Below are 12930 nucleotides of genomic sequence, written 5' to 3' on the forward strand. Positions count from 1 at the left end.
CGGTATTTCTGGGTTTCTTTCTTTATTGCGTCTACCCCCAGCCAGGGGAGGGGGAGACCATGGTTACTGTGACCCCCCCTCTGCCCCAGGACACGGGGAATCTCTTCTGCCGGTGCCCTCACCCCTCCCCCTGCCCAATAAATAAAAAGGGGACGAGGAAGCACAGAGCAAGGGAGGGAGGGGTGCCCCAGGCCCGGGACGGGACGGCGTGTGTGTCGGGTGAGCGGGGAGAATAAATAGCGGATCCCACGGTGGGGGGGAGGCCCGGGAGCCAGGGCGGGGGACCAGCTCGTGGCGGCTTCCTGGTCAAGTCCGGCCGCGTGGGCCCGTGAGTTCGGCTGCCAGGCCCATCGTCTCCTCGCCCCCGTTCCCAGCCAAAGCTGTCCTCCGGTCCCGACGGAGTCCTCCCAGCCCCCTCTGGGCCCCAGGCAGAAGAGGGACCAGGACTGGCAGCTCAGGTCAGATCCTCCCTGCCGGGGCATCTCTAGCTCTGACCCCCACTGGCGGCCACCTGGGGTGTCAGCCGCTGCACGGGGACTTCCTTGGCACCCTGGGTGGCCCCCTGGGCCCCCTGCAGCTGGCGCAGTCGGAGTTCCTCCAAGCCTTGCCACAGCTCCTGACGTTCCCGGGCCTTCTGCTGCTCCCTAGGGAGAGAGGAGGGTGAGGCAGCCCCATCTGCAAGAGGCTCGGGACTCCAGGAAAGAACAGAGGAGAGACTCGGCCCGGTCACCAGAAGGCAGCTCCAGGCCTGGACTCAGCTAGGTGGGCTGCCTGGAGGAGGCTGCCTCCCCGCCTCACCACACCAGACCCCCAGGCTAGGCCCGACACTCACTGCTGCTTCTCCAGCTTGTAGGAGGCTGTGAGCTCATCAAACAGCTTCCCGTTCATCTCCATGAAGGTCTTGAGCACGTTGTAGATCAGAGACACGATGGTTCTGGGTGGCGGGAAAACAGCGTCAGCCCAGGACACGGGGGCAGGGGGGGGGACAGCACCAATTTCCGGCACCGGGCCAGGGCGTGCAGGGCACTCACTGGTTCCAGTGCTCCTTGGAGACCTGGTAGAGCGTCCCAAACACGGCGGGCAGCACGGTGTGGCAGTTGTCCTCGATGAGGCTCAGGATGTACTCGTTGTTCCAGAAGTACAGAGCCCGCTCTGCAACCTGGGCGGGGGGGCGGCTCCTCAGTGCCCCCCCACCCCACCAAACTGGCCCACGGGGCAGCAAGGAGCACCAAGTAGCGGCCACCACCTGTCACCACACACACACACTCGCACTCACACACGGGCCACAGGAGCTGGGGAGGCACTTAGTTCACCGCCACGGTGGGGGTGTACCCATGAGTTTGTTTTTTGATAGAGACAAAGTGGAGAGAGAGAGAGAGACACGGAGTGAGTTGGGAAGAAATGGCATAATGCAGAGACACTCCTGCCAGAGGCTCCAAAGTCCCAAGTGGAAGCCCTCCTCCCTGCCTCCCCCTCCAACGAGCCAGGGCTGAGCGATGCTTGGGTGAAAAAAAATTAAAAAGTGAGAGAGGGAGAGAGAGACACCTCCAGCTCTGCTCCACCACTTGTGAAACTTCCCTGCGGGCTTGAACCCTGGTCCTGTGCTCTGCGGGGTGTGTGTGCACATGCACTCTACCCGGCACACCACCACCTGGCCCTGCCCTCGGGCCTGACACACACGCACATGCGCGCGCGCGCACACACACACACACACACACGTCAGCAGGGAAGAGCGGACATCACTGAGTCCAGTCTCCGCGTCACCGCAGCCAGGAGGGGCTCCTACCTGGAAGTGGGGGCTGGACACACAGCGGGCCACCTGCTTGAAGAGGGACTCCTGAATCTTCACGAACTGGGAGGGCTCGATGACGTCAAGGATCTCCTCCATCTCCCCCAGAAACATCACCTGGGGGACACGGCAGCGGTTCCCACCTCCCCCAGCGCCCCTGCCCGCCCCCGTGGGGCCCAGAGCCCCTCTCCGTACCTCCTTCTGGGTGCAGGTCTTGGGCCAGTACTTGAGCAGCCCCCGGATCACCTGTGGCAGAGGTCAGAGGTCAGACTGGCCAGGGAGGGGGATGCCCGCTCCCCCCACACCAGGTACTCACGTGCTCTGTGAGGGTGGCGTCTTTCTCCAGGAACTGCACCACACAGTATGCCAGCTTGGGGGGACACAGGAGGGGCCAGGGTCAGAGGGCAGCAGGTGCCCAGGCCACCCGGGAGGACACTGGCTAACGGCGTCCACTCTCCCTCTGCGAGCATCTCCTGCCACCTCAGAGGGAACCGTCCCGCAGGCTCCCCCATCACAGAAGCTGTGAGATCTGGGCAGGAGGGGCTGGAGGGCCACAGAGCCCAGGCCTGTGGGGCCGTGGCCAGGCTGGCGGGCAGGAAAAACGGGCGGGAGGGGACCCCGCGCCCCACCTGGGCATGAAAGACGGACAGCGACTTGACGGAGTGCAGGGGGATCAGGACCCGGACCAGGAACTGCTTGTGCTCCGTCTTCAGGGGCAGCGCAAAGCCGTTGATGATGCTGAGGAAAGGGCAGGGCTCAGGACGCCAAGCACCCTCCCCCTGCCCCGAGTCTCGGGGTTCCCGAGGAGCGGCCCCCCCCCCCCCCCCCCCGCCCCGCCTCACCTCCCAAGGATCTCCAGCAGCTCTGCCACACCGTTGAAGTGCTCCAGCTCGTAGATGAACCTGAGGAGCAGCAGAAGGGCGCAGAGGCGCTCAGAGCGACAGGCCCGTCCAGATCCTCTTCCGACTCAGGCTGGGCTCCCGCCAGGACCCTGAAGACTTTGCCCACCGCTCACTACCACCTGCCTTCCGACTCCCCTCTTTTCCCCAGAGACCCCCTCATTCCCTGGCCCCCCACCCCATCAGCAGGGCCCAGCCCGTGTATGTTGATCGTGTCAATCAAGCCAAGTGACACTTAGGGCATCTGCTCTGTGCTGTGCACTCTGGAGATGGGGGGAACAGAATTAGTAGACCCACTCTCTGGATGAAGGAACCGAAGTGGGGCACAAGGATACAGGTTCGAGCCCCTGGTCCTGACCTACAGGGGGAAAGCTTTACAAATGGTGGCACAGGGCTCCAGGTGTCTCTGTCTCCTTCTCTAGCTCCCCCTTCCCTCTCAAGTTCTGGCTGCAAATAAATTCTTAATTAAAACTAAAAAACAAAACAGAGAAAGTCAAGTAACAACATTTGAACCAAACTCCATCACAGGAGTCTGTCCCCAGAGCCAGGCAGGGCACTGAGCACTGCTTGGGGCTGGAGGTCTAGCACAAAGGTCAGCAAAACTGAGCTCTCCCAGCACAGAGGTCTCTCCACGTGGTGGGAGGTCTGCCTGGCACACTTGAGTTCCTCTTTGATTTCTCTCCTGCTCACTTTGTGAGGTATCTACCCAGCCCCCCTGAAGAGCCCAGAGGGTTGTGGGGCCATGCCCCTCAGTACAGCCACATCCTAGGGCAGTCTTGAAAGTTTTTGCCCTAAGTTCTTAATTCTTTTTTTTTTTTTCGCCTCCAGGGTTATTACTGGGGCTCAGTGCCTGCACCATGAATCCATTACTCCTGGAGGCTATTTTTCCCATTTTGTTGCCCTTGTTGTTGTTGTGCTTATTGTAGTTGTTATTGTTGTCATAGCTGTTGTTGTTGGATAGGACAGAGAGAAATGGAGAGAGGAGGGGAAGACAGAGAGGGGGAGAGAAAGACAGACACCTGCAGACCTGCTTCACCGCCTGTGAAGCGACTCCCCTGCAGGTGGGGAGCCGGGGGCTCAAACCGGGATCCTTACACCAGCCCTTGCACTTTGTGCCATGTGCACTTAACCCGCTGTGCTACCGCCCGACTCCCAGTTCTTAATTCTTTATTTGCTTGTTTTCACCAGAGCACTGCTCAGTTCTGGCTGAAAACGGTGGTAGAGATTGAACTTGGCATATCAGGTCTCAGGCATGAAAGTCTACTGTGCTGTTGGTGCAAAACCCCCCCCAACACACACACACACACACACACACACCGGAGGCAGATGGGTGTATGCATGTGCTCAGCTCTGGTTTAAAGGTGGTACTAGGGATAGAACCTGGGACCATAGCACCTCAGATCTTTTGTGCATAACCACGATGCTACCTCCCTGGCCTAGTTTGTTGTATCTTTCTGTGTGTGAGAGAGAGACCAGACACAGGAGTCAGAGAGACCCAGAGTCTGGAACCCAGAGTGCAGGCCCACAGACAGGACTGAGCAAGACACAACAGCCTGGCTCTTCCAGCACTTGGGGAGCTTTGCCTTGTGCTCCACGTGGGGGTGGGGTGGGGGGGCTCAAACCCAGAGTGGCCACAGTACGCTCGCTACCAGGCAAGCTATCTCCTAGCCTCCGTTTTTCCTTTTGGGTCACTGTGAGGAAGTCACCACTCTGGGCTGACTTCTACAAACAGAAGTGGGCAGGGGTGCACAGCATGGAAGCCCCCGCAAGTACCGGCCATGCGGCAGGTGATCCAGGGGCTCGAGCCAGGGTCAGTCAGCGCAGGGTGGGGCGGGCGCCCCTGAGGTGAACCCTCTCGCCTGCCCCTGAATACCCACTGGTAGATGCGTTTCTTTGTTAGAACTTAGACATGCAGGATGGGTGGTAGTGCACACAGTTGAACGCACACGTGTTACAGAACGCAAGGACCCGGGTTCAGGTCCCTTGGTTCCCACCTGCAGAGGGAAAAGCTTCATGAGTGGTGAAGCAGAGTTGCAGGTATCTCTCTTTCTGTTTGCTTCTCTGTCTACCCCTTCCCTCTCAATTGCTCTGTTTTTATTCACTAAATATTTTTTATCTTTTATTTTTACCAGAGCAGTGCTCAGCTCTGGCTAGTAGTGGTGCAGGGGATTGAACCTGGGACCTCAGAGCCTCAAGCATGAGAGTCTCTTTGCATAAGCATTATGCTACCTACCCCTGCTCTGTAATTTTTTTAAATTATATTTATTTATTTATTGGATAGACAGAGCCAGAAATAGAGAGGAAAGGGGGTGATCGAGAGGAAGAGAGAGAGAGAGAGAGACACACACCTGCAGCACTGCTTCACCACTTGCAAAGCTTTCCCCCTGCAGGTGGGGACCGGGGGCTCAAACCTGGGTCCTTGTATATCGTAACGTGTGCGTTCAACCATGAGCGCCACCACCCGGCCCTTATTTTTTATTTACTTACTTTTGAACCAGAGGACCGCTCAGCTCTGGCTTATGGTGATGCGGGGGATTGAACCTGGGAGTTTTGAGCCTCAGGCATGAGAGTATCTTTCTTTGCAAGACCATTACGCTATACCCCCGCCTTATAAATGCTTTTTAAAAGGAATATTTGTTTGCATGAAGAAAATTAAGAAATAATAGATGCCAGTCCCCCTCCATTGACCCCCTCCCCCCAGCCCAGACCCTGGGCCTCAGTCTCCCCCCACACCCCCGCAACGTCCTGTCCCTCCCCTTCAGCGGGCACCCACCGCAGGAAGATGTGGCTGCACTGCTTGCGGATGTAGGCCCGCAGCCCCAGGAACTTGCCGTAGACCCGGTGCAGGATGGTCTTGAGGTAGTCCCGCTCCCGGGGGTCCTCGCTGTCGAAGAGCTCCAGCAGCTGTAGGACCACGGGTCAGGGGTCAGGCGAGAGGCTGAGCCCCCAGGGCCCACACTGCCCCACCCGGCTGGCCGGGGCACCCGCCTCACCATCAGCACAAACTTCTGATCCACGTATCTCTTGGCCACGGAGGGCTGGAAGTCGGGGCTCTCCAGGAAACGCAGGAAGAATTCATACACCAGCTAGTGGTGGTGGTGGTGAGAGGAGTCAGACAAAGTGGGCTCGGTGACAGCCCCCCAACACCCTCCCCCAAAAGCCCAGACCCCAGAAGACCCTCCCTCATCCCCGGCACCTGCAGATGTGGCCAGGAAGGTTCCAGGTTGGGCTCATCCTCCTCAGGGTCAAACTCGGGGTTCTCGCTGGGTGGGAGGGTCCTGAAGATATTCACTGAGATCTGGGGCAGGGGTGGGGCAGAGTGGAGGCTTTTCAAGGAAGAGCCTTGAATGATGGAAGCAGGGGGCGTCTCTCATCAAAGTTCCCAGGGGCTCTGCACCTGCCCCAGTGGGCAGGTGGCGACTCCTCAAACCCATTTCATGGGAGCCCTGGGGAGGGGGGCTGGGGAGAGGGGAGGTAAGGAGGGGCCGGGCACTCACCATGCGGATGATGTCGGGGTACACAGGCTCAATGAGGACACCCCGGGTGCTCCCCACACACTCCACCAGCTCGTTCAGCGCCGCCCGCTTCACCTCCTTGCCCTTCAGGTCGGCCACACAGTCCAGGAAGTCGAACATGACCCCGCACTGGGCCAGCTTGCGGCTCAGCAGCTCATGCAGCTCAGAGGCAGGCACGTCTGAGAAGGAGGGAGGGGGCGCTGAGCCTGGACCCCCACTGTTGCAGCTCCAGGCTGGCGCCCAGCGCCCCCAGCACCCCCCTTCCCTTCCGTCCTGCTGGGACGGGGGGGGGGTCTTCTGCTCATCAGCTCGGTAAGCCTGAGCCGTGGTTAATCTTAGCCCCTTATTTCTGGGGCGACTGGGATCGAACCTGGGGCCTCGTGTGCACAGAGCCTGCGCTCTGCAGAGGTGGCCCAACAGAGTGAGGCACGGGGAGCCGCTCAGGTTGAGGGTCCCAGGACACCCTCCAGCTCCACCATCAGACGCTGCAGCCCAGAGGCGGGGACAGTGGTGACAGAGGAGGCCTGGCGGCCGCGGGTCCCACCCTTAGCCTAGACGGTCAGGCCACACTTCAGCAGAGGGCCGCTCAAACCTTCCTGGGGGCCCCCCCCCCCGCACCGTCACCCACCCAGGACGCCCCCCAGGCTGGCGGCTGGCCCACCTTTGAGCAGGGGCAGCGGCGTGAGCTCTTGCTGGTTGCTCTGGTAGCGGAACTGCGAGGAGCTGTGTGAGCGCCGCGGCCGGGCCCTGCGCAGGGAGCGGCGGGAGAAGCCGTCCACCTTGTCCGGGGGTGGCACGGGCGACAGCCCCGGGGACGAGGGGCTGGTGGGGGTGCTCGCAGGGGGTAACTTGGTCTCCATGGCAGCCAGGCGGGTCAGCTGTCAGAGGCCCTGTGTGTCCGGCTGATCCCTGGCCGTGGGGAGCAGAGCAGAGCAGACTAACTGGGGTCCATCCTGCAGGTTGGGGGGGGGGGCCGCACAACCACCGTCCCGGGCCCCCCCCAGGGCCTCCAGCAAATGCCCAGGCCTGGGGGGCACGCAGGGTGCAGAGGAGGCTGGTCAGGTCTCGGTGCTTCCTGGGGGGGGGGGGGGTCCTGAAGAGTTGATGGAGGGCTCCCGAGCGACTCCTGAAAACAAGTCAGGGAGGAAGGCGGGCGGCAGCGACAGCCCGTCAGCTCTTCCCTTCCCTCCTCACCTTGTCCAACCCACACCGGTGCGGCCCCTCCCAATGGAGGCAGGACCCTCCCTGCTTCCAGACCAGAAGGTCCCGGGCCCGCAAGCCAGCCCTGTGCAAACCAGCTAGAGGGGACCCCGCGCCCCGCGCCCGGCCCCAGCGTGGGGTCTCACTCCTGCCCCGCTCGCCCCGACCTCCAGGGTGTCCCCCCAGATGAGGCGCTGCACCCTCCGGATGCCCCCACCCTCCCCCATCTAAGCCCCCCCAGCTCACCTGCCACCCCCCAACACACCGCCCGGGGGGGGGACACTCACTTCTCAGACGCCCCGACTTTGGCCCCGGGTGCCCAGGGGCGGCCCTTGGGCTCAAGGTTCAGGGCTCCCAGGCACCGGGGCGCGCGGCGGGCGCGGGGCGGCGGCGCTGCTGGGGTCCCCGGGGCTGCGGGCCGGGCATGGCCCTCGGCGCGGGCTGCGGGCTGCGGGCTCGGGGCGGGCGGCGCGGACGGGGCCTCCAGGCGGGGCCCGAGCGGTGCGGCGGGAGCCCCGGCTCGGTGCGCACCGGCGCCCGCCGCCCAGCTGCTCAGGATGACATCAAGTCCCCTCCCGCCGCACCGACCCCCCCCCTCCCGCGACCGGGGCGGGGCTGCGCGCAGGGGCGTCTGGGAAATGAAGTCCCCGCCGCTTAAAGGGCGCCCAGGGGCTGCGGAAGCCACGGGCAGGGCCCCTCCGACTGGCGGGGCTACCACGCCGAGAAGCGGCGCTGGAGGCCGCGCGAAAGACTCCCGGCGCGAGATCAGCTCCAACACTCGGCCCGCTGCGCCCGCGCCCCCGGTAGTGACCCCCGGGCGGCCCCCCAAGAAGGGCCAGATGCCCCGGGACGGCCTCGTCCCGCGGGAGATGCAGCGCCCGGCAGGTGAAGAGTGCGGGCGCGGTGCCTGCCGGGAAGGGTGTGGCCGCCGGGGATGCTGGGAAATGTAGTCCGCCCCGGCCTGCGGTGCCCCTCCCGCCCTGGCGGTCTGCGGTGACATCATGGGCTGGGGTTTAAAGGGCCATCCTTGGAGTGGCAAAGCAGGGCAGCAGGAGGGGCTGCCTGGAGCTGGCGCTGCCGCCCCACCCCAGGCTAGTTGACCTTCCGGGAGCACCCTCCCAGCCCCTCTTCACCTCGAGATGTGCTGGCAGGGCTTCGTGCTCCAAGCCCTGTGACAGCCAAGTATCCCAGACCTCATGGGAGGCCAGGAGTTGAGCAAAGGGTCCGGGTCTGCAGCTCCTGGGCCCCTTCCTAGGACCCTGGGCCTTCTGGCTCCTTGCACCACAGGGGACGATGCACCAGAAAGTTTGCCTGGACGGACAGCTGGTCCCTGTGCGCGCAGATGAATGGCTGGGGGGAGGGGGCTGGGCCTCTGCAGTGGCTCCCTCCCCTGTGAGCCTTGTAGACAGACCACTCAGTCCCCTAGGGAATCACCCAGCCATCTCCCGTGCTGCAGACGTATCCCACCAGCCTGCCAGCTGGAGCCCCCCTCCTTCATGGTCTGCCTGCAGGAAACCCATCTCCTTGATCACCTACTAGGGCCAAGTAAGGACCCGAGGCCCAGAGAGGACAGGTGCTCTGCCCTAGGTCACACAGCTTATCCAAAGGCTGGGGCCGGCCCACACTTCGGCTTCAGTGCCAGCCTAGGGCTCCCAGGCTAGTGCCCATGGCTCCAGGGTCTCAAGGCCAGGCTGACTGTGACAGGGCTGTGCACTGCGGCTACTTGGTTCGAGGACCGCAGGGTGGAGGACAAACAGAAGCAGGAAGCAGCGTTGGCAGGCCAGAGAGGTGGCTTAGCAGCAGAGAGCAGTGTATGAGGACCTGGGTTCAATCCCTGGGATCCTGGTTCTCTCTTTTGTTTAAAAACAAAACAAGGGGGGGTCAGGCCGTGGCGCAGTGGGTTCGAGCCCCCGGCTCCCCACCTGCAGGGGGGCCGCTTCATAGGTGGTGAAGCAGGTCTGCAGGTCTTTCTCTCCTCCCTCTGTCTTCCCCTCCTCTATCCATTTCTCTCTGTCCTATCCAACAACGAACAACATCAACAATGGCAATAATAATAACCACAATGAGGCTACAACAACAAGGGCAACAAAAGGAGGAAAAATGGCCTCCAGGAGCGGTGGATTCAGGGTGAAGGCACCGAGCCCAGCAATAACCCTGGAGGGGAAAAAAAAAAAAAAAACGAGTCGGGCAGTAGCACAGCAGGTTCAGCACAGGTGGCGCAAAGCGTAAGGATCCCGGTTGGAGCCCCAGGCTCCACACCTGCAGGGGGGTTGCTTCATAGGTGGTGAAGCAGGTCTGCAGGTGTCTTTCTCTCCCTCTCTGTCTTCCCCTCCTCTCTCCATTTCTCTCTGTCCTATCCAACAACGAAGACAACAATAACTACAACAGTAAAACAAAGGCAACAAAAAGGGAATAAATAAATATTTTTTAAAAAATTAAAAAACAAAACAAAGACTATTGAACTGGGTCTCAAAACATACAATGCCACATTCACCTAAGGGGTGTAGCACTGAACATTCTTTTAATATTTTTTTAATCACCTTTATTGGAATGTCACTTGCACGCCATAAAAATCAACCCAAGCCTGCATTGTCGTTCAGTTGAAATAGCTTCAACTTCACACAATCAGAACGTTCTGGAGGTGGCTAGCACAACACAGAGTTCACTTAACTCTACCTGAGGCTGGGCTTGATAGGTATATGTGACCACAACTGAATAAAATGCCAAACCCAGGCAGGCCCTCTACCATAGCCCAACTCAAAAGCTGCCACCTGCAGGGGGTGTCTTCCCTGATTCTGCCCACAAGTAACCAGATCCTGGAAGGCGCTTCTTTGGTGGACAGTGCTTGAAGGAGGGAGGGCAGCCTCCACCCCCTCCAACCATTTTCACCCACCCAGGGTCCTTGAGGCCTAAACACAGTTTCTCTGAGGAGGGATTGCTCCACGAATCCCTTGGGGACAGCACCTCTGAGTCCCACCTGCTCTGGTGCAGACAACCTCACTGTGACTTGAACTCTGCGCACCACCCTCTCAGAGACAGAAGTGGCCCAGGTCACGTGACAGGGAGTGAGAGCAGCCTCAACAGGGGAGCCAGCAACCTCAGACTGGCAAGGTCCCTGTGTCCCCACCCTGCCCTCTGCACACCCTCCCTGGTTGGACTGGAGGACGTAAGTCTCCCAGAGACCAGACTGTGCCTTTGGTACTTTTTTGCTTGTTCTTTTGCTCCACTAGGTCTTGGGCACAGCGCCTCAGTGTTCCTTTTCTGTGTACCGGGCCTAGCACTCACACTTCCCTCCTGAGCGTGTGACCAGCACCACGCAGGTGAACAGCAGATATGGCAGGCGAGGGGAGCAGTGCAGGGCCTGGGACATCACACAGCTCAATTCATCCTGCAATTTTTATTACTGACAGTTTTTTTTAAATTAAGTAATTTATTTTCCCTTTTATTGCCCTTGTTGTTTTATTGTTGTAGTTATTATTGTTGTTACTGAGGTCGTCGTCGTTGTTGGATAGAACAGAGAGAAATGGAGAGAGGAGGGGAAGACAGAGAGGGGGAGAGAAAGACAGACACCTGCAGACCTGTTTTCACTGCTTGGGAAGCAACCGCCCTGCAGGTGGGGAGCCGGGGACTCGAACCAGGATCCCTACGCCGGTCCTTGCGCTTTGCTTAACCCGCTGTGCTACCACCTGACCCCCTATTACTGATAGTTTTATGTGATGTCAGAGATCAAACCCAGGACCTCACACACGCACACATTACCACTGAGTCACCTCCCTGGTCCAACATCCTTTTGTTTACTCAGTGAGAGAGAGAGAGAGACAGAGACAGAGCAAAGGAGTGAAGCTTGGCGCCGCCTTCCATGGAGCTCTCCTTGCTGTTCACATGTGGTGCCAAGGACTGAACCCAGAGCCTAAGGCAGGAGTCCTGCTCCTCGGTCACTTTTCTGGCCCCACTGTTAAGGCCTGAACACAGGGTGGGGCCTGTCGTGGGGGGTAGGGGTGGGGGCAGATCTCTTGGTTCATTCCAGAACTATGTTTCGAGGTTTGAGGGGCCATTCTCTCAGCCCGATGCTCCTCAAAATCCCCTTGGAGACTGCTCTTCAGTCCGGGGTAGCTGGCTGTCCCATTACCTTACTACCCCTGGCCCAGGCTGGGGGGAGGCTGAGGTGGGGGGGGGTCATGGAGAGTCCAACTCCTGCCCCTGGGGCTGAGTTCTGGTTATTTACTTATTTGTTAAGTTTATGTGTTTTTTTTTTTACCAGAGCATGGCTCAGCACTGGTTTATGGTGGTGTAGCGATTGGAACCCGGGACTTTAGAGCCTCAGGCATGGAAAGTCTTTTGCATAACTATTTGCATATCTCCCCCACCCGGCCCGGGGAAGGCTAAAGTAGGATTAACAACTAAGTGCCTTGGCGTCGCAGGCCACCCAGGCCAGCCCAGCCTTGAAGCAGGGTGGCCCAGTTGACCCTGGAAAAGTCCTCGGAGAGGAGCTCTGCAGAGCACTTATACCGCGGCACGCTGCCGGAACCTCTTCTGCGGACGCTGAAATGTGACTTTCCCCTCTTTTTCGTGCGTCATGAAGTCTTCCTCTTCTCTAGACGTCTCCCCTAGTATTTAAAAATGTAAAAGCCACTCTTGCAGGCTGTGCAAACAACAGTAGATCAAGAGGGAGTTAGAGTGCATTCTTTATTGATCTGGGGACCAGAGATAGGAAGAGCTATTATCCCGGTTCCAGAAGGGCCCTGGCCTGCGGGAGGGTCTGTCCGGCGGGCTCCAGTCCAGCTGTGCGGGGAAGCCCAGGGAGGCCTTCCAGGTGGTGGCCCCACCAGCTCCACAAACCCCTTTCCTTACCTGTTAAAAGAGATGATGGGGGAGTCGGGCTGTAGCGCAGTGGGTTAAGCGCAGGTGGCGCAAAGCACAAGGACCGGCATAAGGATCCCGGTTCGAACCCTGGCTCCCCACCTGCAGGGGAGTCGCTTCACAGGCGGTGAAGCAGGTCTGCAGGTGTCTGTCTTTCTCTCCCCCTCTGTCTTCCCCTGCTCTCTGTCCTATCCAACAACGAACGACATCAACAATGACAATAATAACTACAACAATAAAACAACAAGGGCAGCAAAAGGGAATAAATAAATTAATTAAATATTAAAAAAAAAAAGAGATGATGATTTCTGTCTTCGAGGGTTGAAAGATAGGAAGGAAGAGAAAGCCTCCAGTATAATGCAAACGTTTCTCCAAATTCTTTCTGCAAGACACGCACCACTGCTCCTCAACTGACTTCACTCCTCCCGGAAGCTTTCCACCAAGTGTGACGGGTCACTGTCCCTTTAAATCCTGCTCGGCCACCTCCGGTAGTGGGTGGTCGGCACATGCGCACTTCCCCGCGGGGCTGACACCTCCAGCCCTCGAGGGCCTTGCTGAAGCCCGGAGAGCGAGGGTAAAGGTCCTCCCACACCGAAGTTTCTGCGCAGGCGTAAACCAAGATTGGAAGCCCTATCTCACGCGGAGAGCCTAGTCCCTTTTTCGCGCC

The 12930-nt window shown here is 59.6% G+C and overlaps 1 protein-coding gene across 2 annotated transcripts; it reads right to left on the reverse strand.

The window, feature by feature from the left end:
* Positions 1–5: 5 nt before the first annotated feature.
* PPP2R5B (protein phosphatase 2 regulatory subunit B'beta) lies at positions 6–8140 on the reverse strand. Of its 2 annotated transcripts, none has more exons than XM_060176160.1 (14): positions 7691–8140; positions 6865–7329; positions 6186–6382; positions 5885–5986; positions 5682–5774; positions 5462–5592; positions 2632–2691; positions 2419–2527; positions 2106–2159; positions 1985–2035; positions 1787–1906; positions 1032–1159; positions 833–934; positions 6–644 (listed from the first exon to the last, which is right to left on the reverse strand). In XM_060176160.1, exons 2-14 carry the CDS (start codon positions 7061–7063, stop codon positions 485–487), a joined length of 1506 nt encoding a protein of 501 aa, XP_060032143.1. In that variant the 5' UTR covers positions 7064–7329; positions 7691–8140; the 3' UTR covers positions 6–484. The 2 variants fall into 2 exon arrangements, with proteins under 2 accessions (XP_060032143.1, XP_060032142.1); XM_060176159.1 differs by having other exon boundaries at positions 7650–8140.
* Between the last annotated feature and the right edge of the window lie 4790 nt (positions 8141–12930).

The sequence above is a fragment of the Erinaceus europaeus genome, chromosome 17 (genome assembly GCF_950295315.1).
Source record: "Erinaceus europaeus chromosome 17, mEriEur2.1, whole genome shotgun sequence".
NCBI classification, from domain to species: Eukaryota; Metazoa; Chordata; class Mammalia; order Eulipotyphla; family Erinaceidae; genus Erinaceus; species Erinaceus europaeus.

Bases quoted from the DNA above. Each gene is read 5' to 3' on its own strand.
- PPP2R5B (XM_060176160.1), bottom strand. From the start codon at position 7,063: ATGGAGACCAAGTTACCCCCTGCGAGCACCCCCACCAGCCCCTCGTCC. The intron at 2,692-5,461 runs GTGGGTGCCCGC...GCTGCTCCTCAG, and splicing joins TGCAGCCACATCTTCCTGCG to GTTCATCTACGAGCTGGAGC. The intron at 2,036-2,105 runs GTGAGTACCTGG...CCTCTGCCACAG, and splicing joins ACGCCACCCTCACAGAGCAC to GTGATCCGGGGGCTGCTCAA.